The 27,842-nt window shown below is 40.8% G+C and overlaps 1 protein-coding gene across 1 annotated transcript; it reads left to right on the top strand.

Annotated features, from left to right (window-relative positions):
• Positions 1–809: 809 nt before the first annotated feature.
• PSMA6 (proteasome 20S subunit alpha 6) lies at positions 810–27,724 on the top strand. Its single transcript, XM_021674915.2, has 7 exons — positions 810–986; positions 18,860–18,954; positions 20,140–20,221; positions 21,841–21,996; positions 23,642–23,820; positions 25,100–25,194; positions 27,489–27,724. Exons 1-7 carry the CDS (start codon positions 911–913, stop codon positions 27,544–27,546), a joined length of 741 nt encoding a protein of 246 aa, XP_021530590.1. The 5' UTR covers positions 810–910; the 3' UTR covers positions 27,547–27,724.
• The last annotated feature ends 118 nt before the right edge of the window (positions 27,725–27,842 follow it).

The following is a 27,842-nucleotide window of genomic DNA, read 5'->3' on the forward strand; positions in this document are numbered from 1 at the left end:
TGAACCCGGGAGGCAGAGGTTGCAATGAGCCGAGATCGCACCCACTGCATTCCAGCTTGTGCCACAAGAGGTAAACTCCTTCTCAAAAAAAAAAAAAAAAAAAAAAAAAAAGCCGGACGTGGTGGCTCACGCCTGTAATCCAAGCACTTTGGAGGCCAGGGCGGGCGGATCACCTGAGGTCGGGAGTTCAAGACCAGCCTGACCAACATGGTGAAACCCTGTCTTTATATATATATAAAATAAATAAAATAAAATAAAAGGCTAAAAATTGTCGGGGCTGCTGGCCAAAGGAAGATGTTGCCTAGCTGTCAGAAAATAATGTTCTTTCCAGCGGCTCCTTGAACCCACTCCCTTCAGTGCCTAAATTTAACGGCTGCAGCTGCCGCAGCTGCTGCAGCTGCAACCTATTTCCCCAGTAATAGAACGAAAGTGGCGGGTTAAAGAGGTTAGGAAGAAGGCAAGCCAGCCGTCTAACCAGACACAGGATGCAAGTAAGAGACTTGTAAATTACACGGTCTATTTAGGTCACATTGATAGGCAAATCACTATTCGGGGCCCCGAGGAAGTCTTTTCGTTCTTGCTATAGTCAATTTATTCTCCAGATGAAAGCCTCAAACCACCACGACCCAACTTTCATGACCTCGTATCTTCAACCCGCTCAAGATGCGAACTTGGCGCAGGCACACACCTTCGAAGTCCTCCCGCCCTCACTCTGCCACCCCCATAGTGGGCGGAGCCTCAGAGCTCCGCGCTTGAACTGGCTCCAGCGCCGTGCGTTTGGCGTGCAAGAGCGGAAGAAATGCGGCTGGTACCCCGGAAGCAGTCGCTGCAACTTCCGGGAGGGGCTTGTACGCCTGGTGCGGGAGCTGCGGGGCCCAGAGATTGTGTTTGAAGTAGCGGTTCTACCAACATGTCCCGTGGTTCCAGCGCCGGTTTTGACCGCCACATTACCATTTTTTCACCCGAGGGTCGGCTCTACCAAGTAGGTGAGTGAACCAGGTCCGCCTGTGGTCCACCTGAATTGCCCTGTCATGGTACGGCCCGGAGCGAACAGACGCGGCCCGAGTTTAGTCTGGGGCCGAAGCTGGGCCTGAGCTGGGAAGGGAGAACGGCTGACACTGGGTTGAGCTCTGTGGTGTTTGCAGCCCTGTCTTGACGCAGGGATCTGGGGACTGAAGGCCTGGGTCTCTGCGGGGCGAACGGCCGCACTGCCTAGACCCAATGGAGAGTTTAGGAAGGTAGAGCTGACGCTGGCTTCACGAGGCCCCTTCAGTTATTGCATTGTGTCCTGACCAGGTACAAGATCTGTTTCTAAAGGGTAATTGATTCCTTAACGTCTCAACTAAAATGCCTCCTCTCCGTTTTCCTTTGTTTGCAGCGTGGACTTCCTTGTCCTGTGGTTAATTCCACACAGGCATTCCGAGCCTGCTATGTACCAGACACTGTGCTAGTCCTAGAAGATAAAAAAATGAATGAATGTCACACCCTCTTCCATACTGAAGCTCACAGCTTATAAGAGGGTGACAGATACGTTAAACAAACGGATAAAAAAATGAAAAGTACCAATTTACAACTATCTACACAGTTCAAGATATCTTTGGGAAACTGATAGAATGAGTGGCTCTCAATTGTAGAGCCGCTCTTGAAATTGGCATCCTCTTTTTAGCCACATCTGTTTGAATGCTCCCGTAGTTTAAATGCTGGTTCTGAGTTGTAGATGCGGTACTGTGTACTAGTTGCTTACTGAAGAACACCTGTACTGGAAAGAAACTAATTATCAGTTAATTCGGTATAGTAATGTATTTTGTTGCGTTGAAATGGTGTCAAGGTTTAGGTTATGATTATAAGCCAGACCGTTGACCTCTTGCCATAGATAATTTAGTGTCAGGAGAGCTTGATTTACATCTGGTACATGATAGGTTTTTTTTTTTTTTTGAGATGGAGTTTCGCTCTTGTTACCCAGGCTGAAGTGCAATGGCGCGATCTCGGCTTACCGCAACCTCCGCCTCCTGGGTTCAGGCAATTCTCCTGCCTCAGCCTCCTGAGTAGCTGGGATTACAGCCACGCGCCACCATGCCAAGCCAATTTTTTGTATTTTTAGTAGAGACGGGGTTTCACCATGTTGACCAGGATGGTCTTGATATCTTGACCTCGTGGTCCACCCGCCTCGGCCTCCCAAAGTGCTGGGATTACAGGCGTGAGCCACCGCGCCCGGCCCGATAGTTTTATTTTTTTGAGCCGGAGTCTCGCTCTGTCCTAGGCTAGAGTGCAGTGGTGCAATCTCCGCTCACCACAACCTCCACCTCCTGGGTTCAAGCGATTCTCCTGCCTCAGCCTTCCGAGTAGCTGGGATTACAGGCGCGGGCCACTACCCCCGGCTAATTTTGTATCTTTAGTAGAAACAGAGTTTCACCATGTTGGCCAGGCTGGTCTCGAACTCCTGACCTCGTGATCCGTAGACCTCGGCCTCCCAAAGTGCTGGGATTACAACAGGCGTAAGCCACCGCGCCCGGCCAATGAATGAGTTTAGTAGCTCCGTGCTTGCACAATAGTATGATCACCTGTGTTTGGAATCATAAGGAGAGACTTGGTCTGTAAATGAGCTTCTCTTCACCTGTAAATTTTAGAAATAGAGTTAAAGATAACTTGGAATTAAATTGCTCAGTGTATTGCTGCATAGTGTATATAGTATAGCAAGAAACAGCATCATGTTGGATAATTCAGTAGCCCTTTTAATTTGTATCCAGTTGAAAAACATGATTAAAGACTGAACAAAAAGATAACTGTATCCTCAAGGAATTTTCATCTTTTTGTGTTTTATTCCTGAGTTTTAAATAATTTTCTTATATTAAACTACTGCTTTCAGTGTTCTATTTGTGATTTTTAATATGTGAACAGGAAGTCATTCTGAGACCTACACTTTGCTTCTATATACTATATTGTGAAATCCATTCATAAAGCGTAATTGTTAATGGTTCCCAGATTTGGTGAGTAGAAAGGCTGAATACAGTGTCATTGTGATACTTTTTAAAGATTTGAAAGAGAACAGCTATCTGAAAACAAGTTCATTATCTAGACAGAATGATTGTAATCTCTGAATAACACTCTCTATCTGCTATTCAGGGCATTAATTAGACATTGTTAAGAAAAAGAAAGTGAAAGAATAGTTAGTATGAGCAAGCAGTATAGTGGTGAAGAGCTCAGGTCCTGGAGCCATACCTGGATTCAAATCTCTGCCCTGCTCCATGCTAGCTGATCTGGGCACTTGCCAAGTATGTAACCTTAGCCTTAGTTTCTGTTTGCAAGATTGGGCTCATAATAATTCTTCCTTAAATGGTTGTTTTGGGGATTAAATAAGGCAATGTATGTAGACTGCTTAACGTGTTTCTGCCACATAGCAAATGTTCAGTAAATGTTACTAGATGCTTGTTTGATTCTTTGGCTCATTTTTTTTGGTCTATTAGATTAGTAGCTCTATATGGAATATTTCCCTTTCTATGGGTCCCTTCATGTTTAGTTCTCCAGTAAAATATATACATAATCATAATATTCTAAATACTGTCTGTTTATAAACTTTAGAATCCTCCAAAGACAAAGCATGGAAGGATTATAGGATTCAAGTTGTTAACATTGACAGTAGGAAAATAATATTTTAAAAATGGGATGATGATGAGGGGAGATTAATGGGAGGTAAGTATGCTCCTTATCTTCCGTACTTAGGACTCAAAAGATAAATGTAATCTGAAGTTGATATATCAAAAAATAGAGGTGTATATATATATATATAAAGTTATAATGCTTGGCCAGGTGCAGTGGCTCACACCTGGAATCCTAGCACTTTGGGAGGCTGAGGCAGGCAGGTTACCTGAGGTCAGGAGTTGAAGACCAGCCTCACCAACATGGTGCAACCCTGTCTCTACTAAAAAATACAAAAAATTAGCTGTGTGTGCTGGCATGCCTGTAGTCCCAGCTTCTCGGTAAGCTGAGGCACAAGGATTGCTTGAACCCAGGAGTTAGAGGTTGCAGTGAGCCAGGACTGTGTCACTGTACTTCAGGCTGGGCGACAGAGCCAGACTCTGTCTAAAAATAAAAATAAAGTTATGCTAATCATAATTATAAACATAATTTATCATTATTAAGAACATATTATTGGCAGTGCTCCCAGGGAGTGGAGAGAAAGACTTTTCATTTTATACCTTTTAGTAACTATTGAAATATTTCTCTTAATGTACATATGCAAGTTGTATGTGTGTACATGTATTCATGTGTTAAAAATTGTAGCTTTGAAATCTGTTTTTGGGAATTGCCCAAGTTACTAGAGGGAGGGCATGGGTTGGGGGTCGGAGAATAGGACTGAGGCCCTAGTTGGCCAAATACAACCTGGCTGCTTTTAGGACCTTCTCTTCTATTTGCTGATCCTTTGCTGAATAGGTCTGGTGAAGGAGAAGAGGGGTAGTTATTGGGATTTGCTTGCCAGGTGGATGTGTGCACTGCCTGATTGCAGCAAAGAAGGGAGCATGCTGATAGGGAACTAGAAAGAAATGGACTGGTGGAGACATACTGGAAATTAAATGTAGAAGTGGCATTGTGTATTGAAGCCAGAATTCCTTGCTGCATACCAACTCTAAGAACTTTCTTTCTGTAAAATAAAGATAGTAACCACCTACCTTATAGGGCTTTGAGGATTTAATTAGTTAATAGATGTAAAGCACTTAGAACAGTGCCTGGTGTAGATAGTAAGCACTCAATTAGTGGGGTTTTGTTTGTTTTTGTTTTTGAAACTGAGTCTCGCTCTGTCGCCCAGGCTAGAGTGCAATAGCGTGATCTCGGCTCACTGCAACCTCCACCTCCCGGGTTCAAGTGATTCTCCTGCCTCAGCCTCCCAATAGCTGGGATTACAGGTGCACAACCACCATACCCGGCTAATTTTTGTATTTTTAGTACAGATGGAGTTTCACCATGTTGGCCAGGTTGGTCTCAAACTCCTAACCTCGTGATCTGCCCACCTCAGCCTACCAAAGTGATAGGATTACAGGCGTGAGCCAGCCCAGCCTTCAGTTAGTGTTTTCTGTAAGGGATACTGTCAAGAAGAAACAAATGGCTGATGTAAATGAAGTCAGAAATTTCACAAATGACTAAGAAGTACTTACTATTTGCCTCTTTTGCAATTGAAAAAATATTCTTATTTTAATGCAGTATTTCTCAACCCAGGCTTCTCATGCCCTCCTTGAATCCGATTTGTAATTCAGTGCATGTGTGTGCATGCATACACATACATACATGTGCATATATACATAAATACCTATATACTAAAAAGTGATGTGATCAAATACTGCTGTATTTTCAAACCTCATATTCCCCCTCCCTCTCCCCCAGTGTTAAGATTTCTAATGACCCCACCCCTTTGAGGAATCACTGTTCTAAAGCGTAAAAGGTTAGGAGGCACTTAGTGAACCACACATCTCAATTATGTAGTCTATAAGTTTAGGGAAAAGCAAATAAGCAGTTTCAAAAAATCTTAATGAAAGTTTTTTTTGGTCACACAGCATTGAAATTGCATGTGAATATGCTTTCCTTGCCCCAGTAGAACATCCCTTGTTTTTTAATAACTAAACTCATAGAATATGTATCTCTCAATTCATTTTTATTTTTCAAGCCCATGTTTATATGGGAGAAAATCATATACTCCAAAACTCCACAGCATTCTAAACAAAATTATGGGTGGGAAAAGTCTTGTGTTACAGTCCTAATAATTGGTAGGACCTCAGAATCACCTGTAGTTGCTTTGCAAAGCCTGCTGAGTGACATAAAGGGATATACATCTCTGCTGTTGTTCTCACAGCCTGAGCTGCGCACACTATGAGCCATTGTCTTGCATTGTATCTTTGTCCTGAACATTTTGCTGCCGTTCCTTTTATGTTTAGCCCCTGTATTTTTTTCTTTTTTCTTTTTTTAGACGGAGTCTTGCTCTGTTGCCAGGCTAGAGTGCAGTGGTGCTATCTCAGCTCACTGCAACCACTGTGCCTCCCAGGTTCAAGCAATTCTCCTGCCTCAGACTCCCGAGTAGCTGGGATTACAGGCATATACCACCACACCCAGCTAATTTTTGTATTTTTAGTAGAGACGGGGTTTCACCATATTGGCAAGGATGGTCTCGATCTCTTGACCTCATGATCCACCTGCCTCAGCCTCCCAGAGTGCTGGGATTACAGGCATGCGCCACCATGACATCTTCAGCCCCTGTATTTTTCTAGTATTCTACAAATAAATCCCAGAAAAGTTGGGTAAGTGTTGGGGAAAGTTATAGGGAAGGAAACAAAGCGAATGAGATATTACTATGGAAAAGACATCTTTACATACAAAACAACTATTTATAACATTTTGTTTGAGCAGCAGTTTACTCCTAACCTAGGGCTGCCTTTAGCTCAGTGGTTACTTCGACAATGCTATGGTGGAAAACTCCTAACCTAATGGTGTGTTGTTGGGTTGAATCATGAAACTGCTGGTCTTTGGCTATTTATTAACCTGTAAAACTGGCAGTTTCATGTGTTTTAACCTAATACTTAATTATTTTACTATGTATTCAAGATTTAGAAAATTTGGAGTTGGGGCACGTGTATGCATTATAATTTTTCCCATTTGAAAAATGGAAAATGAGACCAGGCACAGTGGCTCACACCTGTAATCCCAGCACTTTGGGAAGCCGAGGCAGGTGGATCACCTTAGGTTAGGAATTTGAGACCAGCCTGGCCAACATGGTGAAACCCCGGCTCTACTAAAAAACACAAAAATTAGCCGGGCATGGTGGTGTGCGTACAGATACTAGGGAGGCTGAAAAATTAGCTGGGCGTGATGCTAGTCCCAGATACTAGGGAGGTTGAGGCAGGAGAATTGCTTGAGCCCGGGAGGCAGAGGTTGCAGTGAGCCAAGATCGCACCACTGCACTCTGGACTAGGAGACAGAGCAAGACTCAAAAAAAAACAGATTACTCAGTTTTGTAAGTTTCCAAAATTTTAGCCCAAACCAAAATCTTTGGTGATGTAAATAGTGTTTAAGTACTTTGCCAACGTTTGAATCCTGACTTTAAAAAATAAATATCCCTTGGCAAGTACTAGAGCCCATAAAAAGAAAAAATAAGTAAATATCCTTTTAAAATGCTGCCCATAACTATTTTTATCTTTCTTTATTTATTATTATTTTTTGGAGACAGAGTTTCAGATTAATGTGATTCTCCTGCCTCAGCCTCCCAAGTAGCTGGGATTATAGGCACCCACCCCCATGCCCGGCTAATTTTTGTATTTTTAGTAGAGACAGAGTTTCACCATGTTGACCAGGCTGGTCTCAAAACTCCTGACCTCAAGTGATCCGCCTACCTCAGCCTCCCGAAGTGCTGGGATTATAGGCATGAGCCACCAAGTCCATCTGTTTATTTTTTGAGACAGGGTCTCATTCTGCCATCCAGGCTAGAATGCACTGGTGTGTTCATAGCTCACTGTAGCCTTGAACTCTTGGGCTCAAGAAATTCTCCTCCTTCAGCCTCTCAAGCAGCTGGGACTACAGGTGCATATCACCATGCTCAGCTAGCTTTTTATTTTTATTTTTAGTAGAGATGGCATCTTGCTGTTTGCCCAGGTCGTGAACTCCTGGGCCCAAGTGATGCTCCTGCCTCTACTTCCCAAAGTGCTGGCATTACAGGTGTGAGCGATAGCACCCAGCCTCGTTTTTCTTAGTTGGCCTTCATGTGCTATAAGTTGTCCATCTTTGCTCTCAACTGTGATACTACTTTTTACCCTGCCAGTGTTTCTTTAAAGGATATTCTTTAAGTATTGAGTTGTCTCTAGATTCTTTGCCCTGGCAGTTTCCATTTCTGGGAATTGTTATAAAACATTTCATGGTGATAGTGTTAAAATGGGGATTCACTGGCCAGGCACAGTGGCTCACGCCTATAATCCCAACACTTTGGGAAGCCGAGGTGGGCAGATCACTTGAGGTCAGGAGTTTGAGACCAGCCTGGCCAACATGGTGAAACTCTATCTCTACTAAAAATACAAAAAAATTAGCTGGGCATAGTAGTGCACACCTATAATCCCAGCTACTTGGGAGGCTGAGGCAGGAGAATTGCTTGACCCCAGGAGGCTTGAACCTGGAGGCTGCAGTGAGCCAAGATTGTGCCACTGCACTCTAGCTTGGCAACAGCGAGACTCTGTCTCAAAAAAGAAAAAGAAAAGATTCATTTATACAAGCCTTTATTGACATTATAGTGCAGCTTGGTGACTAGTAAAATAATAGTACAAATAAAGGTACTATGGGAAGTGACTGACTGCCTAGGAGAGTTGGGAAAGGCTTCTCAGAGATTAATTGGCCCAGATGAAGATTAAGTAAGGAAATTTGGGGAATCAGTGCATATATCAGTCAGTGTGGATGGAGTATAGACAGTAACAACTGGAAGAGTAAATCATAGCAATATTTTGAAGGGGCTTGAGTACCATGCTAGAGTTTGGACTTTGTTCCATGGGTTTTGGACAGAGCTAGCAGGGGTCTTTAAGAATGGCCAGGTAATTAAGTAACATAATGGGAGAGTTGAGTGTAGAAATGGGATTAGAAAGGGACTGATGGTTCACACCTGGAATCCCAACACTTTGGGAGGTTAAGGCAGGAGGATCACCTGAGGCCAGGAGTTCAGAGACTAGCCTGGACAAAATAACAAGACCTTGTCTCTGCAGAGTATATACAATGAAGTTAGACAGGTGTAGTAGTAAACACTTGTTGTCCCATGTACTCTGGAGGCTGAGGTAGGATGATTGCTTGAGCAGAGAAGTTTCAGATTACAATGAGCTATGATCACACCACTGCACTCCAGCCTGAACAACACAGTGAGACCTTATCTCAGAAAAGAAAATAAAATGGGGACTGATGGCAGGAAGAACAATTAGAAGAGGTTTGTTCAGTATCAGTAATTCATATAAACCCTAATGAGTGAATTAAGGTAATAAGTGAGAAAGGGTGGAGGAGTCCCTTGAGCTTGTTTTTCCAATTTTTATTATAGAAAACTTTAGACAAATGTAGATAGAGTAGTACAGTGACCTTCATGTATCCATCACACAGCTTCATCTGATGTCAATATTTTGTCTGTCTTGTTTTCTCCATTTCCCATGTACTTTCCCCTCTCTTCTAGAGTATGTTAAAGCATATCTTAGGTATAAGAATGGACATTTTTTTGGGAAGGGGCAGGGGGTTAGAGTCAAGGGTGATAACCCAAGTTTGTAGCTTCAAAAACTAGTGATTAGTAATACAATTAATTATGAGCTCAGGACTGTAAGAAAAGAAGCAGGCTTATAAAGAGGATGAGATTATTTTTAGACATGTCTGTGGCTAATAGGCTTAGGTATTTGAAGAAGTAGTCATTTGTAATTATAAGGCCGGAGCTAGAGATGACAGATTAGTAGTGATTATCTAGGTTATAGCTGAATCCATTGTATAGGGTAAAATCATCCAGGGATGGGGAAAAATCATAGAAGTCTGGGAAATACAAGTATTTCAGGAGCTGGCTGAAGAGATGAAAGCAGTGAAGAAGATTGAGAAGGGAAGTTCAGAGAAGTAGGAGAGGAATACTAAGACATTTAAATTTGGCCAGGTGCGGTGGCTCACGCCTGTCTTCCCAGCACTTTGGGAGGCTGAGACAGGCAGATCACTTGAGGTCAGGAGTTCTAGACCAGCCTGGCCAACATAGTGGAACTCCATCTCTACTAAAAATACAAAAAACGTAATCTCAGCTACTCAAGGGGCTGAGGCAGGAGAATTGCTTGAACCCAGGAGGCAGAGATTGCAGCAAGCCAAGATCATGCCACTGCACTCCAGCCTGGGTGACAGAGTGAGACTCTGTCTCAAAAAAAAAAAAAAAAGAACTTTACAGTCCAGTTGCCCAGTTATACTAGCCACATTTTATGTGCTCAGTAGCCACATATGACTAATGGCTATTATATTGGACATTGCAAATATAGAACATTGCCAGTGGCCGGGCACAGTGGCTCATGCTTGTAATCCCAGAACTTTGGGAGGCCTAGGCAGGCAAATCATGAGGTCAGGAGTTAGAGACCAGCCTGGCCAATATGGTGAAACCCCATCTCTACTAAAAATACAAAAAATAGCCAGCTGTGGTGGCACTCGCCTATAGTCCCAGCTACTCAGGAGGCTGAGGCAGAAGAATTGCTTGAACCCAGGAGGCAGAGGTTGCAGTGAGCCTAAGTTGTACCACTGTACTCCAGCCTGGGCAACAGACCCTGTCTCAAAAAAAAAAGAAGAACATTGCCAGCATCACAGAAATTTCTGTTGGACAGCACTGGTCTATGTAAACAGCAAGGGCTCCCTTAATGAATCCTGGCAAATTGACAGGTGCATTCTCTATTGAGAAGCATTTTTTATATGTAAAATGTTTTTTATTTTGTGGGACAAAAGTTTATGTGGTAGGGAAGATATGCTTATCTTTTGTGGCTTTTGCCTTTTGCATTATTTAAGCAATAAGCATGTATTCATTTATTTAGTTCAGGGATGACAAACACAAATGCTTACAGAGACCAGATAAGCAATGCCAGTGAGTGAAACAGGCTGGGTGAGAGGTAACAGGAAATTGTGGGACCTGTGGAAAACTGCAAAACACCTGCTCAGCTTAGGTGATTTTTTTCTCTGTAGCCAGTTGCTGTGTGGGATTGAGGATAAAGTGTTACCATAATTTTTTTTCCCTAGGAAAAACTTAATCACATCTGTAAAGCCCCTCTGCCTGCTTTTGCCATATAAGGTAACATTCACAGGTTCCAGGGACTAGGACATAGATATCTTTTGGGGATGCATTTACCAGCCTACCAGAGGGTTAATGATTTTATTGGCTCAGAGAACTAATTTTTGACCTTGTTGGTTTTTCTCTTGTCTGTTACTATTTCATTGATTTCTGGCCATGTTGTCCAGGTTGGTCTCAAACTTTTGGACTCAAGCAATCTCCCCATTCAGCCTCCCAAGATGCTGGGATTACAGGCATGAGTCACCACACACAGCCAGAATCACTACAAATTGAGTGGCATTTAAACAACACACATTTATTATCTCATAGTTTCTTTATGTTTTTCATTTGTTGCCAGTAGTATTCTACACATAACAATTAGGTTAAGGTGGTTGATAATGTAGTTCAGATCATGTAATTTTTTTTTTCCTTTCCATTTCTAACATTTGCTGAGTGACAGTGTTAAAATCTTCATGTAGGACTGGCCGTTTCTCCCTGTAAGTTTGTCAGTTTTGAAGCTCTCTTATAAGGTGCATATATATTTATGTCTTGATGAATTGATCCTTTTACCATTATGAAATGTCTGTCTTTATCTCTGATAATATTTTGACTTAAAGTCTACTTTGACATTAATATAGCCACTCCAGCTTCCTTATGCTTAACTGTTTACATGGTATGCTGCAGCTGTTTCATCCCTTTATCAGCATGTTTCTGATATAGTTGGGTCTTGCCTTTTCTTTTTGTTTTTGTTTGTTTGTTTGTTTTTGAGAGAGTCTCACTCTGTCACCCAGACTGGAGTGCAGTGGCCTGATCCCAGCTCACCACAACCTCCACCTCTCAGGTTCAAGCAATTCTCCTGCCTCAGCCTCCCAAGTAGGTGCGACTACAAGCATGCGTGACCATGACCAGCTAATTTTTGTATTTTAAGTAGAGACAGAGTTTCACCATTTTGGCCAGGATGGTCTCAAACTCCTGACCTCAGGATCCTCCCGCCTCGGCCTCTCAAAGTGTTGGGATTACAGGTGTGAGCCACCATGCCTGGTGGTAGGTCTTGCTTTTTTATTCATTCTAACAATTTATGCCTTTAATTGGAATATTTAGTGCTTTAACATTCAACACAGTTGTTGATATGCTTAGATTTAAGTTTACTGTTTTATTATTTGCTTCTCTGTTTTGTTTGCTTGTTTGTTCCTCTGTACCTCCTTTCCTACCTTCTTTTGGATTGAGTAGTTTTTTGAATTTCGTTTTTATCTATTAATTATTTGGTTACTACTTGTTTTTTTGGTGGGTTTTGTGTGTGTGTGTGGTTGCTTTAAGGATTATAATATACATACTTCTCTCAGTCTTAGAATTAATATTTATCACTTCACTTAAAATGTACAAAGCTCGACTGGGCACAGTGGCTCCCGCCTGCAATCCCAGCACTTTGGGAGGCAGATCACCTGAGGTCAGGAGTTCGAGACCACCCTGGCCAACATGGTAAAACTTCGTCTCTACTAAAAATACAAAAAATTAGCCAGGCATGGTGGTGGGCACATGTAATCCCAGCTACTCAGGAGGCTGAGGCAGGAGAATTGCTTGAACTCAGGAGGCAGAGGTCGCAGTGAGCTGAGATCACACCATTGCACTCCAGCCTGGGCAACAAGAGCAAAACTTAGTCTCAAAAAAAAAAAAAAATTGTACAGGCCAAGTGTAGTGGCTCATGTCTATAATCCCAGCATTTTGGGAGGCCGAGGCAGGAAGATCACCTGAGGTCAGGAGTTCTAGACCAAGGAGTTTCTAACCAACATGAAGAAACTCTGTCTCTATACAAATACAAAATAAGCTGGGTGTGGTGGTGTGTGCCTGTAATCTCAGCTACTCAGGAGGCTGAGGCAGGAGAATCACTTGAACCTGGGAGGCAGAGGTTGCAGTGAGCTGAGATTGCACCATTGCACTCCAGCCTGGGCAACAAGAGTAAAACTCTGTCTCAAAAAAAAAAAAAATGTGCAAAGCTTGAAACCTTATTTACTCCCTTTACCTTCCATAAAGTATCTGCATATTTTAGAAACTCCACAAGTGTTACAACTTTTCCTTTAAACAGTCATGTATTTTTAAAGAAGGGAATAAAATAATCTGTTGTGTTTGCTCAGATATTTACTTCTGATGTTGCTCATTTTTTAAGATTTTTTTTCTAGTACCATTTTCCTTCAGTCTGAAGAACTTTCTTTAGCATTCTTGTCAGCCATCTGAAAGTGTCTTTATTTTACTTAACTTCATTCTTGAAGGATATTTTTGTTGTGTGTATTCTGAATTGGTAGGTTTTTCTTTTCCCCCTTTAAGGATGTTATTCCACTATCTTAAGATGAAGTCAGCGGACATTTATACAGTTCTCTTGTAGGTAATTTGTTTTTCTCTGTTTTCAAAATTCTTTCTATTTTTGGTTTTCAGACACTGGACCGTAATGAGTATATATATGATTTTCTTTGTTTTCATTCTGCTTGGAGTTTTCTGAGTTTCTTTAATCTGAAGTTTTTTTGTCTTTTGCCATATTTTGAACATTTTTAGCCATTATTTCTTCAGATTTTGTTTCCCCATTCTTTGCTCTCCATATAGGACTCCAGTTATACATATCTTACACAATTTGATGTAGACCCACAGATTTTTTTTTCAACTATTTTTTCTGCCTTTTTAAGATTGGATCATTTGCTGCATTTTCTTTTTTCTTTTTATTTTATTTTATTTTTTTCTAGTTTTTTTTTTTTTTTTTTTTGAGACGGAGTTTCGCTCTTATTACCCAGGCTGGAGTGCAGTGGCGCGATCTTGGCTCACCGCAACCTCCGCCTCCTGGGTTCAGGCAATTCTCCTGCCTCAGCCTCCTGAGTAGCTGGGATTACAGGCACGCGCCACCATGCCCAGGTAATTTTTTGTATTTTTAGTAGAGACGGGGTTTCACCATGTTGACCAGGATGGTCTCGATCTCTTGACCTCGTGATCCACCTGCCTCGGCCTCCCAAAGTGCTGGGATTACAGGCGTGAGCCACCGCGCCTGGCCGCTCTTTTTTCTTTTTATTGAGACAAAGTCTTGCTCTGTCACCCAGGCTGGAGTGCAGTGGCATGATCTTGGCTCACTGCAACCTCCACCTCCCAGGTTAAAGTGATTCTCCCACCTCAGCCTCCCGAGTAGCTGGGATTACAGGCACATGCCACCATGCCCCACTAATTTTTTTTTTTTTTTTTAGCAGAGACAGGGTTTCATTATGTTGGTCAGGCTGATCTTGAACTCCTTTCCTTGTGATCCGCCCACCTTGGCCTCCCAGAGTGCTGGGATTACAGGCGTGAGCTACCATGCCCAGCCTGCATTTTCATATTCACTCACTCTTTCCTTTATCCATCTCCATTCTGCAGTTAGGTAAATTTTTAAATTTCATGTACTGTATTTTTTAGTTCTACAATTTCCGTTTGCTTCTTTCATTTTTTCTTTGCTGAGATTTCCTATCATTTTTCATTTTGAGAACATTTTCTATAATGTCATCGAACATAGTTATGATAGCTGTTTTTAAATCTTTGTCTGCTAATACAACAACATCTGGGTCACCTCAGGATTGTTCTTTTTGAGAATTAAACACACATTCCTGGTTTTTGTTGTTTGGTTTTGGTTTTTTAGTTTGCCTTGATTTGTTTTCATTTTTGGTATGTTGAGAATTCTGGATTGTATACTGGACATACTGTGAATGTTATTTTATGAAGACTCTGGATTTTGTTTTATTTCTCCAAAGAGAATTGACTTGTTTTGTGCTAGTAGGCAATTAATTTCGTTATTCTCAAGCTACAAAGTCTGTCTCGTGGGTGCCATCTTACATCTCACTCTCTTTTATCCTTAACTAGGCCTCTTGGAGTCTGCCCTGTGTGTGTGTTGTTATGGAATCTGCCAGAGATTTGGGTAGCATTTATATTATAGAAGTTGGGACTCTCACTTTGTAATGCTCTTCCTTTCTCTCCCTCATTTTCTAGCAGGTATTGTTACCCCAAACAGTTCTCTAGTTCTTCATGCCAAAAAGACTGAGTTTTCTGTGGGAGTTCAGCCTTGACTGCTCTCAGGTTAGGAACCACAAAAATGGGAAACTCAACCCATGCCGTTCCTTTCTTCCAACTGTTGACTTCCCCTCTAGAAGGAGACTTTGTCGTGTCTTTAGGTAGTTGTTGTTTTGTTTAGATTTAGTAGTTTTTGTTTGTGGAGGGCCGATCTGATAGAAGCTTTATTAGCTATATCAGGATCAGAACCAAGAAGCAGTTTGAAAGTTGTACGGCTGGGCCTCCGTATCTATGGGTCCCTCATCCACGGTTTTCAACCAGCTATAGATCATATATAAGGAAAAAATTGCATCTGTACTGAACATATACAGATGTTTTTGTCATTATTCACTAAACAGTGTAGTATAACAACTATTTAGCATTTACATTGTATTAGCTAGTGTAGTGTAAGCTAGAGATAATTTCTTTTTTTTTTCATTTTTTTAGGCAGAGTTTTGCTCTGTCACCCAGGCTGGAGTGCAGTGGTGCGATCTCGGTTTACTGCAATCTCTGCTTCCCAGGTTCAAGCGATTTTCCTGCCTCAGCCTCTGGAGTAGCTGGGATTACAGGCGCCTGCCACCATGCCCAGCTAATTTTTGTATTTTTAGTAGAGACAGGGATTCACCATGTTCGCCAGCCTGGTCTTGAGCTTCCGACTTCAGGTGATCTACCCACCTCAGCCTCCCAAAGTGCTGGGATTACAAGCATGAGCCACTGCACCTGGCCAAGCTAGGGATAATTTCAAGTATCCAGGAGGATATACATAGGCAGTGTGCAAATACTGTGCCCTTTTATATCAGAGACTTGAGTATCTGTGGATTTTGGTATTCATGGGAGGTCCTAGAACCAATCCCCACAGATACTGAAGCACCAGCCATATTTTAGAAGTTATTTTTAGTGTAATGGGATGGTAAAATTTTGCTAATTAACCAATTAAATTGGGGGCTGTGACTCATACCTGTAATCCCAGCTATTCCAGAAGCCAAGGCTGGAGGAGCATTTGAGGCCAAGACTTTGAGACTAGCCTGAGCAATGTCATGAGACCCCGTCTCTAAAAATTTTTTAATTAGCTAGGTACGGTGGTACCCACCTGTAGTCCCAGCTACTCGGGAGGCTGAAGTGGAAGGATCTGAACCAGACGTTTAAGGCTGCAGTGAGCTATGATTGTGCCACTGTACTCAGCCTGGGTAACAGAGCAAGATGCTGTCCCATAATAATAATAATAGGGCCGAGTGTGGTATGGTGGCTCACGCCTATAATCCCAACACTTTGGGAGGCCAGGCAGGTGGATCACGAGGTCAGGAGTTTGAGACCAGCCTGACCAACATGGTGAAACCCCATCTCTACTAAAAATACAAAAATTAACCGGGCATGGAGGTGCGTGCCTGTAATACCAGCCACTCAGGAGGCTGAGGCAGGAGAATTGCTTGAACCCGGGAGGCAGAGGTTGCAGTGAGCCGAGATTGCGCCACTGCACTCCAGTCTGGACAACAGAGCAAGACTCCATCTCAAAAATAATAATAATAAAACCAGTTAAATCCAAGCCATATTTGAGGATTTCTTTCTTTCTTTTTTTTTTTTTTTTCCCATATTGAAACAGGATCTTGCTCTGTTGCCCAGGCTGGAGTACAGTGGTGTGAGCGCACGGCTCACTGCAGCCTTGACTTTCCTGGGCTCAAGCAATACTCCTGCCTCAGCCTCCCAAGGAACTGGGACCGTAGGTGTGCACTGCCACGCCTAGCTAACATTTTTTTATAGACGGTCTTACCGTGTTGCCCAGGGTGGCCTCAGACTCTGGGCTCAAGCAGTGTTCCCGCCTTGGCTTCCCAAATTGCTAGGATTACACCCAGCTAAGGATTTCCTTTAAGGTGATTTTTCTAGAATCATTTTTGCTCTTTTGTTCTCTCTTAAATATTTAGCCATTTAGAAATATTTGATTTTTTACAGTTTTTTGTGTTTTTTTTGAGACGGAGTCTCGCTCTGTCACCCAGGCTGGAGTGCAGTGGCCTGATCTCGGCTCACTGCAACCTCCTCCTCCCAAGTTCAAGCGATTCTCCTGCCTCAGCCTCCTGAGTAGCTGGGACTACAGGCATGCGCCACCACACCCAGCTAATGTTTTGTAATTTAGTAGAGATGGGGTTTCATCATATTGGTCAGTCTGGTCTCAAACTCCTGACCTCAGGTGATCTGCCTGCCTTGGCCTCCCAAAGTGCTGGGATTACAGGCGTGAGCCACTGCACTGGGCCAAAATTTTTCATTAAAAAAAAATTTTTAGTAGAGACAAGGTCTCATTATGTTGCCCAGGCTGGTCTCGAACTCCTGAGTTCAAGTGATCCTCCCATATCAGCATTCCAAATTGCTGAGATTACAAGCGTGAGCCACTAGGCTAACTTCAGATGGATCACCTGAAGTCAGGAGTTCCAGACCAGCCTGTCCAACATAGTGGAACCCTGTCTCTAATGAAAATACAAAAACTAGCTGGGTTTGGTGGCGGTCACCTGTAATCCCAGCTACTCAGGAGGCTGAGAATCACTTGAGCTCGGGAGGCAGAGGTTGCAATGAACCGAGATCATGCCAATGTACTCTAGCCTGGGTGACAGAGCGAGACTTCGTCTCTAAAATAAAATAAAATAAAATAAAATAAAATAAAATATAAATTTGCAGAAATATGTGGCATATAAATTGGTAGTGTCATCTGTAATCTTACTGTCCAAAGACAGTCATTATCAATTATACTACATGGTGCCAAAAGTAGTTTTTTTGTAAGCTACCATTTTGATCCTAGTGTTTTAACCAATGGAACGGATTGACAGCACCTTGAAGTGCACAAGCTGAAGTTTGTTACAGATACAGTAATATGTTATAGGTAACATAAAAATTGCAAAAAGCGTGATCCAGAAAAATTCAACTTGGTAGACAAAAGTCAGTGCAGGCTGGGCACGGAGGCTCAGACCTGTAATCCCAGCACTTTGGGAAGCCAAGGTGGGCGGATCACGAGGTCAGGAGATCAAGACTATCCTCGTCAACATGGTGAAACCCCATCTCTACTAAAAATACAAAACTTAGCTGGGCATGGGTAATCCCAGCTACTCGGGAGGCTGAGGCAGGAGAATTGCTTGAACCCAAGAGGTAGAGGTTGCAGTGAGCCAAGATTGCGTCACTGTACTCTATCTAGCCTGAGCGACAGAGCAAGACTCCATCTTAAAAAAAAAAAAAAAAAAAAAAAAATCAGTGCAAAATAATCAAACAGCAGTTAAAACTGCATGTGGTCAAATTAGATACTGACCAAAAGTTAACAGAAGTATTAAGTCTAGAAAAAATTTAGAAAAGCTAACTTTGACCTGGGAAAACCAGACTTAGAAATAGTGGCCAGAAAAAACTTTTTAAATGACAAAACATCATGATAAAGATTTAGTATGATCAAAATTAAATTTAAACTTTACTGGGGCTGGGAACGTGGTGTCTCACACCTGTAATCCCAGCACTTTGAGAGGCTGAGGCAGGCAGATCACCTGAGGTCAGGAGTTCAAGACTAGCCTGGCTAACATGGTGAAACCCCGTCTCTACTAAAAATAAAAAAATTAGCCAGGCGTGGTGGTGCACGCCTGTAATCCCAGCTACTTGGGAGGCTGAGGCGAGAGAATAGCGTTAACCTGGCAGGCAGAGGTTGTAGTGAGCCGAGATCGCGCCGCTGTACTCCAGCCTTGGTGACAGAGTGAGACTTTGTCTTTTTTAAATTATTATTTAGAGCTAATAGAAATCAAATACTTTGTCTTTAAAAAAACAAAAATGTTTTGGAAATTGGGTGCATCAGCCTAATGAAAATAATTTCAGTAAAATAAAAATGGAAGAAATTGAGTTAGTTAAATGTGACTTATGGTCATTATTATTATTTTGACTTTCATATCTTGGAATTCTGTATAAGCATTCTGTGTTCATATAGCTCTTTCTCATTCTTTTTAATGACTTTATTATTTCATTGCAAGAATCTATAATAATTTATTCCAACTTAAAAACTGTTCTGTTTTCCAGAATATGCTTTTAAGGCTATTAACCAGGGTGGCCTTACATCAGTAGCTGTCAGAGGGAAAGACTGTGCAGTAATTGTCACACAGAAGAAAGTACCTGTAAGTAATACTGCCCAAATAGTCAATAATTACAGAATATAAGAATTTTTCATGGGTTTGTAGAAAAGTATGTTTTTATATACAAATATTAACATGATTCTTGCTTTGACTCTGCTTTCCTGTCAGCCAAGAAGTGTCTATTGAACATTTATGTACAGTTCAGCTGTGTAAACAGAATTAACATATTAAACTTCATGGTGTGATTATAAGCATCATGGGATTTCTACGTCGAGTAAGCTATAGTTTGTCCACAGGAAAAGTTACCATCTAGAAAAGGAAAATAGCCAGGCGTGGCAGCATGCACCTATAATCCCAGCTACTAGGGAGGCTGAGGCAGGAAAATCTCTTGAACCCGGGAGGCAGTGGTTGCAGTGAGCCGAAATCACACCATTGCACTCCAGCCTGGGTGACAGAGTGCGACTCCATCTGAAAAAAAAGAAAAAGAAAAAAAGGAAAATAGAGCCTCTCAAAACCTGCCACCACCCCACCCCATCCCCCCCTTTTTTTTTTTTTGAGACGGAGTTTTGCTCTTGTTGCCCAGGCTGGAGTGCAATGGCGAGGTCTTGGCTCATGGCAACCTCTGCCTCCCGGCTTCCAGTGATTCTCCTGCCTCAGCCTTCTGAGTAGCTGGAATTACAGGCATGTGTCATGCATCACCACACCCAGCTAATTCGAAACCCTTTTTAAAAAATTGATTTTAACTATAAAATGATCAGAAGACATTTATTATATAGTTTATTTTTATGGTTCCACAGTATTATTTTCTCCAAGAAGCAGGGCAAATTAAAAATAAAAACATGGGCCAGGCGCGGTGGCTCACGCCTGTAATCCCAGCACTTTGGGAGGCTAAGGTAGGCGGATCACGAGATCAAGAGATCAAGACAATCCTGGCCAACGTGGTAAAACCCCATCTCTACTAAAAATACAAAAATTAGCTGGATGTGGTGGCTCACGCCTGTAATCCCAGCTACTCTGGAGGCTGAGGCAGGAGTATCGCTTGAATCCGGGAGGCGGAGGTTGCGGCGAACTGAGGTTGCAGGGAGCCGAGGTCGCGCCACTGCACTCCATCCTGGTGACAGAGCAAGACTCCATCTCAAAATAAATAAATAAAAACGTAATTTTATTTTACAACTATACAGAAACCTGTAAGTTTAAAAATATATCTTCATTTATTTTGTTCATTAGGACAAATTATTGGATTCCAGCACAGTGACTCACTTATTCAAGATAACTGAAAACATTGGTTGTGTGATGACCGGAATGACAGGTAATTGGCTAGGTATCTACATAGATATGCAAGCCTTTTGTTATTTTCTTCAAATTATTTTGAGTTTTGTATTAATTTTAAACTCATTGCCTGATTTTCAGGTGCCATGAGTGGATTTGCAGTCTTCTAAGACTATTATCAATATTTTAAGAGTATTGTGAGCTTTTTTGAAATTATATATATAATTTATATATAATTATATGTATATATAACATATAATTATTAAACATATATTTTAAATTTGTTATAATACATATAACAAATTTAAAAATTAGCTGAGGGCTGGGCACAGTGGCTCACACCTTTAATCCCAGCACTTTGGGAGGCTGAGACAGGCAGATCACTTGAGTTTAGGAATTTAGACCAGCCTGGCCAACATGGTGAAACTCTGTCTCTACTAAAAATACAGAAAAGGCCAGGCACAGTGGCTCACACCTGTAATCCCAGCACTTTGGGTGGCCAAGGTGATAGGATCATTTGAGGTCAGAAGTTCAAGACCAGTGGTAGCCAATGTGGTGAAACCCCATCTCTACTAAAAATACAAAAATTAGTTGGGCATGGTGGCGCACACCTGTAATCCCAGCTACTCAGGAGGCTGAGGCAGGAAATGCTTGAACCCAATAGGTGGAGGTTGCAGAGAGCCAAGATTGCACCACTGCACTCTAGCCTGGGCAACAGAGTGAGACTCTGTCTCAAAAAATAAAAATACAAAAAAAATTTAGCTGGCTGTGGTGGTGGCTGCCTATAATCCCAGCTACTTGATAGGCTGAGGTAGGAGAATTGCTTGAACCCAGGAGGCAGAGGTTGCAGTGAGCCGAGATCGTGCCACTGTACTGCAGCCTAGGCAACAATAAGATGTGATCTGGAAAAACAAAAAATTAGCTGGTATGGTAGCACATGCATGTAGTCCTGCCTACTCAGGAGGCTAAAGTAGGGGGATCACTTGAGCCAAGGAATTCAAGGCCGCAGTGAGCTATGATGGCTCACTGGGTGCCATTCCAAGACCCCATCTCTAAAAAATAAATGAAAAACTAAGCCTAAAAAATATTAAGAAAGATTATTCTCTCTTCTTAATGTTTTTTTTTTTCTTTGAGACGGAGTCTCACTCTGTTGCCCAGGCTGCCTCCACCTCCTGGGTTCAAGCAATTCTCATGCCTCAACCTCCTGGGTAGCTGGGACTACAGGCATGTACCACCGCGCCAAGCTAATTTTTGTATTTTTAGTAGAACAGGGTTTTGCCATATTGGCCAGCCTAGTTTCGAATTCCTGGCCTTAAGTGATCCTCCTGTCTTGGCCTCCCAAAGTGTTGGGATTACAGGTGTGAGCCATGCCCAGCCTCCTTAATGCTTACTCTTTGGGGAGTTACTAGACGCTTGTAGAAACTATTTTGACTGCTGATGAAAGGCTCGGTATAATAGGGCAGTACTGTGTAGAGAGTTTCATGTTTTTAAATTTTTTCATAAACTTCTTGATGAGTTATTTAGTATTCATTGGGGGAGAAAAAGGCATAGTAGACCCCTTCTCTTTTTAACTCATGTCTATACAGTGGGAAAATAACCTGGCTTTCAGGTTCGTTCTTTCCTTCTAACCAGGGAAACCTTTGTTTTTTATGCTATAAGCTGACAGCAGATCCCAGGTGCAGAGGGCACGCTATGAGGCAGCTAACTGGAAATACAAGTATGGCTATGAGATTCCTGTGGACATGCTGTGTAAAAGAATTGCTGATATTTCTCAGGTCTACACGCAGAATGCTGAAATGAGGCCTCTTGGTTGTTGTAAGTATCCTAAGAAGTCTCCCAAATAATCGGTGAATTGTAACTTTTTATAGAACATGCATAGAGAAAGTTATTTCAGTAACACTTGAGTTCTGAACATATGGTTTAGAAATTATATAGGGTGGGAAAATCTTTACTATAAATCAGAGCTAAAGGATAGGTTTCACAACAGTATGTCAGGCATTATCTTTAAGCTTTAGATGCTATTAGACTTTGTATCAACATATTTCCATTTGGAGTATGTGATTTGAAAGATCCAAGTCCTGATTTTATTAGGATGTTGTAATGAGGTTCTACTGCAATTCCAGATTACTAATTCCATAGAAATGACTACATCAGGCATCTTAATGTAGCTGTTTCTTTTGACCACCCTTAGGAATTAGGATCACACACAGGTCTGTGATTCACATTTTTAGAATAAATTTCTATTTTTGAAAACAAGTAAAATTGTATTGAGAGAAGGATGAGATTTACTGATTTTTAGATGTAATGTAATAAATTAGCCTGAAAAATGTGATGCCTGTTTGTTTCTAGCATTGTGTCATTCACTTATGAGCATTAAAGCAGTCAGTGTAGTGATTTCTGTTTAGCATCTGACCCTCTTGACTTCTTACTTAAAAATTACTTAAATCCTGTTTATCTTGCAAGACCTTGGAGTAAAGAAGAATTTGTTTCCCCAAGCAGAAAGTGGGTACCTTTTTGTGTTGTCCTCATACTTTGTATATATCAAATATAAGAAAGCAGTTAAACCATTCCTTAAGTACTTTGTTAGCTGCTCTACTGAGTAGAAAGAAATTTAATGATGGTGTTTATTTTAATTTAATGCCTATAATATGGTAACACTAGAATTGTAGTGACAAAGTTACATGTATAGAATTTAGAGCTTGGTTTATGTGACTTACTAGAGGAGTGTATACCAACAGTAACAAAGATGGACAGTGTATAGGTGAACAGATAGCCCTAAGTGTATTGCAGTTTGTGCCAGCATTCCCAAAGTATGTCCCATATACTATTCCCTGGAACTTTAATAGGTATTTTTTAAATTAAAAAAAAAAAAAGCTTTTTCTATTTCTTAGTCAAACTGAAGAACTACTGAGTTAAATAGGTCAATCTACAAAAGAATGTTTCAGAGTATTTAATATGCTATTATTTATTATCCGTTTCCAGAAGAGGTATATCAAAGTGTCTTTGGGCCAGGTGCAGTGGTGCACACCTGTAATCCCCGCACTTTGGGAGGCCAAGGCAGGAGGGATCACTTGAACTCAGGAGTTTGAGACCAGCCTGGGCAACATAGCGAGACCTCATCTCTAAAAAAGAAAGTGTTTTTGAAATGTATTTGACCAGGCAACATCTTGAAGGATTAGGGGTCAAATAAACATCCTTGGATAACAGCAAGGATTGGAAATCTTGTTTTTAAATTGTATTTGTAATTATTCAAACTTTTTTTTTTAATCTGTGATAAATCCTTTTGTGAAATGGGAATTTTTCTGTTACCTAATTTACCTGTGGTGATATTTTATCAGTTTTCTTAAAGGAAAATACATATTCTAAAATTGATGGCCAAAGTAATGATTAGTAACAGCTATGTGACACCACCAAGAAAGAGGAGAAAAGATATTTAATTAGAGTCTTTCTCTCTTTTTAGGTATGATTTTAATTGGTATAGATGAAGAGCAAGGCCCTCAGGTATATAAGTGTGATCCTGCAGGTTACTACTGTGGGTTTAAAGCCACTGCAGCAGGAGTTAAACAGACTGAGTCAACCAGCTTCCTTGAAAAAAAAGTGAAGAAGAAATTTGATTGGACATTTGAACAGACAGTGGAAGTAAGTCAACCAAAAAGGAGCTGACTTTTTTTATGCTATGTAGAACAGTGAGGATCTTTGCATAATTGACATTCTATAAATGCTATTCCTGAATTACATCACAAGAATCAAGTTTGTCAATTTAATAATGAAATTGGTATCATACAGCTGACATAGGAAAATTTGGATTGCTTTTATTCATTTAATTCCTTATTTCATAATGTATTTGAGCTGGCTTTTAACAAAACACATATAATAAAATAAGAAACTATAAATAAAAATAGGAACCAGCTGGGCATGGTGGCAGACACCTGTAGTCCCAGCTACGTGGATTTGCTTGAGTCCAAGTATTCAAGCCAGTTCTATTTACGGCCAAGAAATTAAAAACAAAAATTTTAGTAGATTTTGGGTGTAAGAGTCAGAGATTAAAGCCATTCAGAGGATGCAAACAACATGCTTCCGATAAATGGCAAAAGAAAAATTACCATCTAATGCTGTTATGTTTGGTTTGGCAGTATGCCTAAAGGAGATACAAAGCTAATGTTCAGGAAGTACTGGGCTGTGTCTAAATGTTTCTTAAAGATTTTTCATTGCAATTCATAATTAGTTACATAATTAGCCACGTCAGGTATATAAACACTTAAGGCCAGGCGTGGTGGCTCGGCACTTTGGGAGGCAGGTGGATCACCTGAGGTCAGGAGTTCAAGACCACCCTGGCCAACATGGCAAAACCTGTCTCTACTAAAAATACAAAAAATGAGCTGGGCATGGTGGCAGGCGCCTGTAATCCCAGCTACTCAGGAGACTGAGGCAGGAGAGTCACTTGAACCCAGGAGGTGGAGGTTGCAGTGAGTCAAGATGGAGCCACTGCACTCCAAACTGGGCGACAGAGCGAGACTTTGTCTCAAACAAAAACAAACCTTATAACATTCTTAGTTTTTACTGTAAATTCCTTGAAGGTGCAGAGTGTATCATTTATCTTTATTCTTTGCCCATTTCACCCCAAGTGCCAAGTGAAGAGTAGTGCCTGGGTCATGAAGCTAATAAACTGTTTTGTATAAATCATCCTATTTTGATTAATGGACCCCTTTAATTTATTATTTGACTTGGTAGAAACAAGTTTATCATTGGCAGGCAATACATTAGAGTTAAGCAGTCTGTTAGTAACATTGCACTGCCTCATTGAAATACGGAGCTCCTGATTGACTCATGATTTATATTGAATAAGCTAGAAATGAGAAAGAAAACTTTGGAATCTCTTGAAAAATACTCTATTTTAAAATTGATACTTTTTTTTCAGACTGCGATTACATGCTTGTCTACTGTTTTATCAATTGATTTCAAACCTTCAGAAATAGAAGTTGGAGTAGTGACAGTTGAAAATCCTAAATTCAGGTAAGTTATATTGTGGGCCAAGTACAGACTAGAAAGGTGGAGGCGCGTGAGTCCATTTGTCCTATAACTTGTGGGGAAAACTTTTTTACTTTTAAAAAATTTATTAATTTTTCTTTTTTCTTTATTGGTGCAAAAGTAACTTTTTATTTTCAACTAACATTATAGTTTTTTTTTTTTTTTTTTTTCCCCAAGCACCTGAGATCTGTTTTAAAACTTATTGGACTCTCTTTAAGAGTCAGATATGAAAGCTTTTCTCCTTATTTCAAAGTTATATCTAACACCAAGTAACCTTTATGTAAGGAGTAAAGTAAGAATAAAAGTGTTTTCTTTTTTTTAGTTTAAGGCCAATACAAATTTAATTCCCAAAGTAGTAGGTGCAAGTTTTTCAGATAGAACTTTGGTTATTTAGTGGTTCTTTAAGTAGAACTGTGAGGAGCAATATGAGCTACTGATATATGTCAGACCCTTATCCGGAGATCTTTGGAAAGCCCAGATTTTGAATACAGCTAATTGACTTGCAGATGCTAGATGTGTATATGTTCTTACTCACTAACTGACTAACTCCCACGAATTAGCCTTATAGCTTCCATTATTCAAATCCATACTGAGTGGTTCACATAATCATCTCATTTAATCCTCCCAGCAGCCCTATGAGGCAGTTGATATACCACGGACTAGGATGAGCTTATATTTAACTGTAATGAAAATACTACAGTGAAATCCACAGATACCAGGAACTACAGGAGGCATTTTTTTTTTCCTAGCTTTTTTTCCCCTATAGAAAGAAGTCTTATAACTTGGGTGGTAGGGGGGGATCAAGTTGCTTTTGAAAAAGGTGTTTTATTGTTTTTTAAGCAGTAAAATTTTAGCAGGAGTAATTTGAAAATTTTTCTAAAGAACCTATAATTAGTTCTTGTTTTCTGTTTGGAGACCTGCCCTCTTTAAAATTTTATTTGCATTTGTTATTTCTAAAATTGGTAAGAAACCAAAAATCTTGTCTTCAAAAATAAATTCTGTGAAAGTAAATAATAATTAGAATATATAACATAAGCATCAACTATTTAAATGCTTATTATTGCCTTCAGTTGCACTAAAAAATGACCTTTTGACAAATTTCACTTTGTAGAAGTCTAGTAGTAATAGTTCACTTTGACAAGGTTGCCAAACAATTGATTCCTATCAAGGCAAACACCATTTAGAAAATACATGTTCTGGGCTGCACACAGTGGCTCACACCTAAAATCCTAGCACTTTGGGAGGCCGAGGCAGGCAGATCACTTGAGGTCTGGAGTTTGAGACCAGCCTGGCCAACATGGTGAAACCTCGTCTTTACTAAAAATACAAATATTAGCAGGATGTGGTGGTGGGCGCTTGTGATTCCAGCTACTCAGGAGGCTGAGGTAGGAGAATTGCCACTGAGTCAAGATTGTGCCACTGCACTCCAGCCTGGGCAACAGAGCCAGACTCCACCTCAAAAGAAAGAAAGAAAGAAAAAATGTATGTTAAACATGGAGCACTCTCTGGCTGGTAGACTATTCATAGAATGACAGCTTTATTTTCATGAACTTCTGCTGAATCTGAATACTTTAATATGCTTAAAATTTCTCTGAATTTTTATCTTTGAGCTGACATAAACTTGAGTTATACTACATATAAATGCATTTTGATAGCCGGGCCCAGTGGCTCACACCTGTAATCCCAGCACTTTGGGAGGCCAAGGCAGGTGGATCATGAGGTCAGGAGTTCAAGACCAGCCTGGCCAATATGGTGAAACCCTGTCTCTACTAAAAATGGAAAAATTAGCCAGGTGTGGTAGCACACGCCTGTAGTCCGAGCTACTCAGGAGGCTGAGGCAGAAGAATCGCTTGAACCAGGGAGGCAGAAGTTGTGGTGAGCCAAGATCACATCATCACTGCACTCCAGCCTGGGCAACAGCACGAGACTCTGTCTCAAAATAAATAAATAAATAAATGCATTTTGACATAGAAGCTAAATAGAATATGTATAATTTAGCTTTATTTATATTCAATTGAAATATTTTCTCTTAGCTGCAGCTAAAGAATTTTAAGAGAGTTCTAAATCTGTTGTCAAAGTAGTAAACAAACATTTTTGTGTATAGGTGAAGGTGATATAATATCTGGGAGGATGTGTGTGTATGGATTTTTAAAAAATTGGTTTATAAATTGATAATTGTTGAAGAAGGTCCATAGGTATATGGGAGTTTATTATACTATCCTACTTTTACATGTGTTTGAAATTTTTTTAAATAGTTTTTTTCCCCTATTGCCTTCTAGGATTCTTACAGAAGCAGAGATTGATGCTCACCTTGTTGCTCTAGCAGAGAGAGACTAAACATCATTGTCCTTAGTTTGCCAGATCCATGATGTCACTTACCTGTGTGTTTGGTAATAACAAACCAACATTACCGAGGTCCCTGGATTGAAAAACGAGCCTCTCCCATTCCTGCTACCGCCGAAGTGGTTAGGACTCTCTATATAAATAAAAACAGTGCTTTTGGAAAATAATTGCATCCTGTTGTTTTCACCTCCGATTTTAAAATTTATTTTTGATATATACTGTACATATTTATGGGGTACAGTGTGATGTTTCAATACATGTATACATTATAATTATCAAATTAAGGTGAT

This window comes from Aotus nancymaae, unplaced genomic scaffold, assembly GCF_030222135.1.
Source record: "Aotus nancymaae isolate 86718 unplaced genomic scaffold, 86718_ANA_hifiasm-v0.15.2.pri h1tg000062l, whole genome shotgun sequence".
In the NCBI taxonomy this organism is placed as follows: Eukaryota; Metazoa; Chordata; class Mammalia; order Primates; family Aotidae; genus Aotus; species Aotus nancymaae.